General features: G+C 30.0%; 2 protein-coding genes across 2 annotated transcripts in view; both read left to right on the forward strand.

Moving 5' to 3' along the window:
- Nucleotides 1–603, forward strand: part of LOC111687701 (dynein axonemal light chain 1) — a 1615-nt gene extending 1012 nt beyond the window's left edge. The window contains exon 2 of the mRNA XM_046954178.1: nucleotides 157–603. Coding sequence (XP_046810134.1) covers nucleotides 157–459 — 303 coding nt within the window. The 3' untranslated portion in view covers nucleotides 460–603. The remainder of the gene's footprint in view (nucleotides 1–156) is intronic.
- A 142-nt stretch (nucleotides 604–745) lies between these two features.
- The window catches only part of LOC111687703 (odorant receptor 56a), a 7690-nt gene continuing 6809 nt past the window's right edge, over nucleotides 746–1626 (forward strand). The window contains exons 1-2 of the mRNA XM_023450172.2: nucleotides 746–928; nucleotides 1117–1234. Of these exons, the coding sequence (XP_023305940.2) occupies nucleotides 746–928; nucleotides 1117–1234 (301 nt within the window). The remainder of the gene's footprint in view (nucleotides 929–1116; nucleotides 1235–1626) is intronic.

Genomic DNA, 1626 nt, shown 5'->3' on the forward strand with positions numbered 1-1626 from the left:
GAACTAGAACTGAACTAGAACTGAACTAGAACTGAACTAGAACTGAACTAGAACTGAACTAGAACTGAACTAGAACTGAACTAGAACTAAACTAGAACTGAACTAGGAATTTTTTTCCAAATATATCAAACATTTTCAAATTAAATTATTTTTTAGGAAGCTGTAGCCGACACTCTCCAAGAACTTTGGATTAGTTATAATCTCATCGAAAAGATCAAAGGTCTCTCGGCTCTGAGAAATCTTAAAGTGCTTTATATCAGCAATAATCTTATAAAAGATTGGTCGGAATTTAATCGTCTACAAGAACTAGAATCACTAGAAGATTTAGTAGTGGTGGGTAATCCCATAGCCGATGGTCTTGACGAGGCCACTTGGCGTGCCGAGTGTATAAAACGTTTGCCGACAATTAAAAAACTGGATGGCGAACCGGTGGTATTAAATGAGGAGCCGCAATTGTAAAAAAACACCCTTAATAATTCTTATTAAATATTTACTATTAATTACAAAGGTGTTAAGTTTGTGAAAATAATTTGAATAAACTATTAACAGCAGTTGTTGCAAAATAATTATATTTTACAGTAATTGTTTATATATTTTGCATAATTGTTGCCATTTTTTTTGATTTTAATGGACTTTGATTTTTATTATAAATGACAAAATTGACGGCAAATTTCTGTTAGTATTGACTTCGTCAGAGACAATTTAAAGTGGCAATTTATTAATTAAGATAAAGTAAAAATTTAAAATGGTAAAAATTCAAGATCTAGAAGTGCCCGAAGATGTATTTTACAATTCTTTGATCTGTGTTCATTTGAAGTATATGAAATTATTTGGTTACATTGTATCCCAACAACAGCAAAATAAAATATTTAGTTTACGTAAAGGCGCCATTTTTATCGCCTCATTTGTTGTGTCCTGTTGTTTAATTGTAAGACGTGTTCAGAAATAATAATTTATAGACCTCCCACATACTTTGAAACTATTTCCATATAGAATTTTGAAAAACAAAATCGGTTTCTGTGGACATAATTTCAAGTGTGTTTCCCAATAGAAAGTAACCTCCCTAATATTAACTTAATAATAAACAATTTTTATTAATTATTTTTTAAAAACAAGTTTAAGAAGATTTCAAAAGGTTTTACCAGTTTGGCCGAAGGCGCCACAAGTTGTGCCACAGCATTTTTGTACTTATCCACATCGATCGCCACTTCAAATGCCTTCTTTCAAAGGACACGTAAGTGAAAATTTGATCGGTAGAGAAATCGTCGATCTTTTTTTCTATAAACTAATAATTTTTTAAGGAAATTATTTTAAAATTTTAATGATTAATTTACAATTTTATAGATTTAGTTTAAAATCTAGTCAACATTTTAATCCATTGTCTATTCTATAGTTTAGTTTCTAGTCTAATCTATAATTTAGTGTATAGTCAAGCATATAGGTTAATCTAAAGTCTCCTCTAGAGTATCTAGTTTAGTCCACATTTTAGTATATGGTCTAAAATATATTTAAGTCTGAACTAGAACTGAACTAGAACTGAACTAGAACTGAACTAGAACTGAACTAGAACTGAACTAGAACTGAACTAGAACTGAACTAGAACTGAACTAGAACTGAACTAGAACT

The sequence above is a fragment of the Lucilia cuprina genome, chromosome 6 (genome assembly GCF_022045245.1).
Source record: "Lucilia cuprina isolate Lc7/37 chromosome 6, ASM2204524v1, whole genome shotgun sequence".
NCBI classification, from domain to species: Eukaryota; Metazoa; Arthropoda; class Insecta; order Diptera; family Calliphoridae; genus Lucilia; species Lucilia cuprina.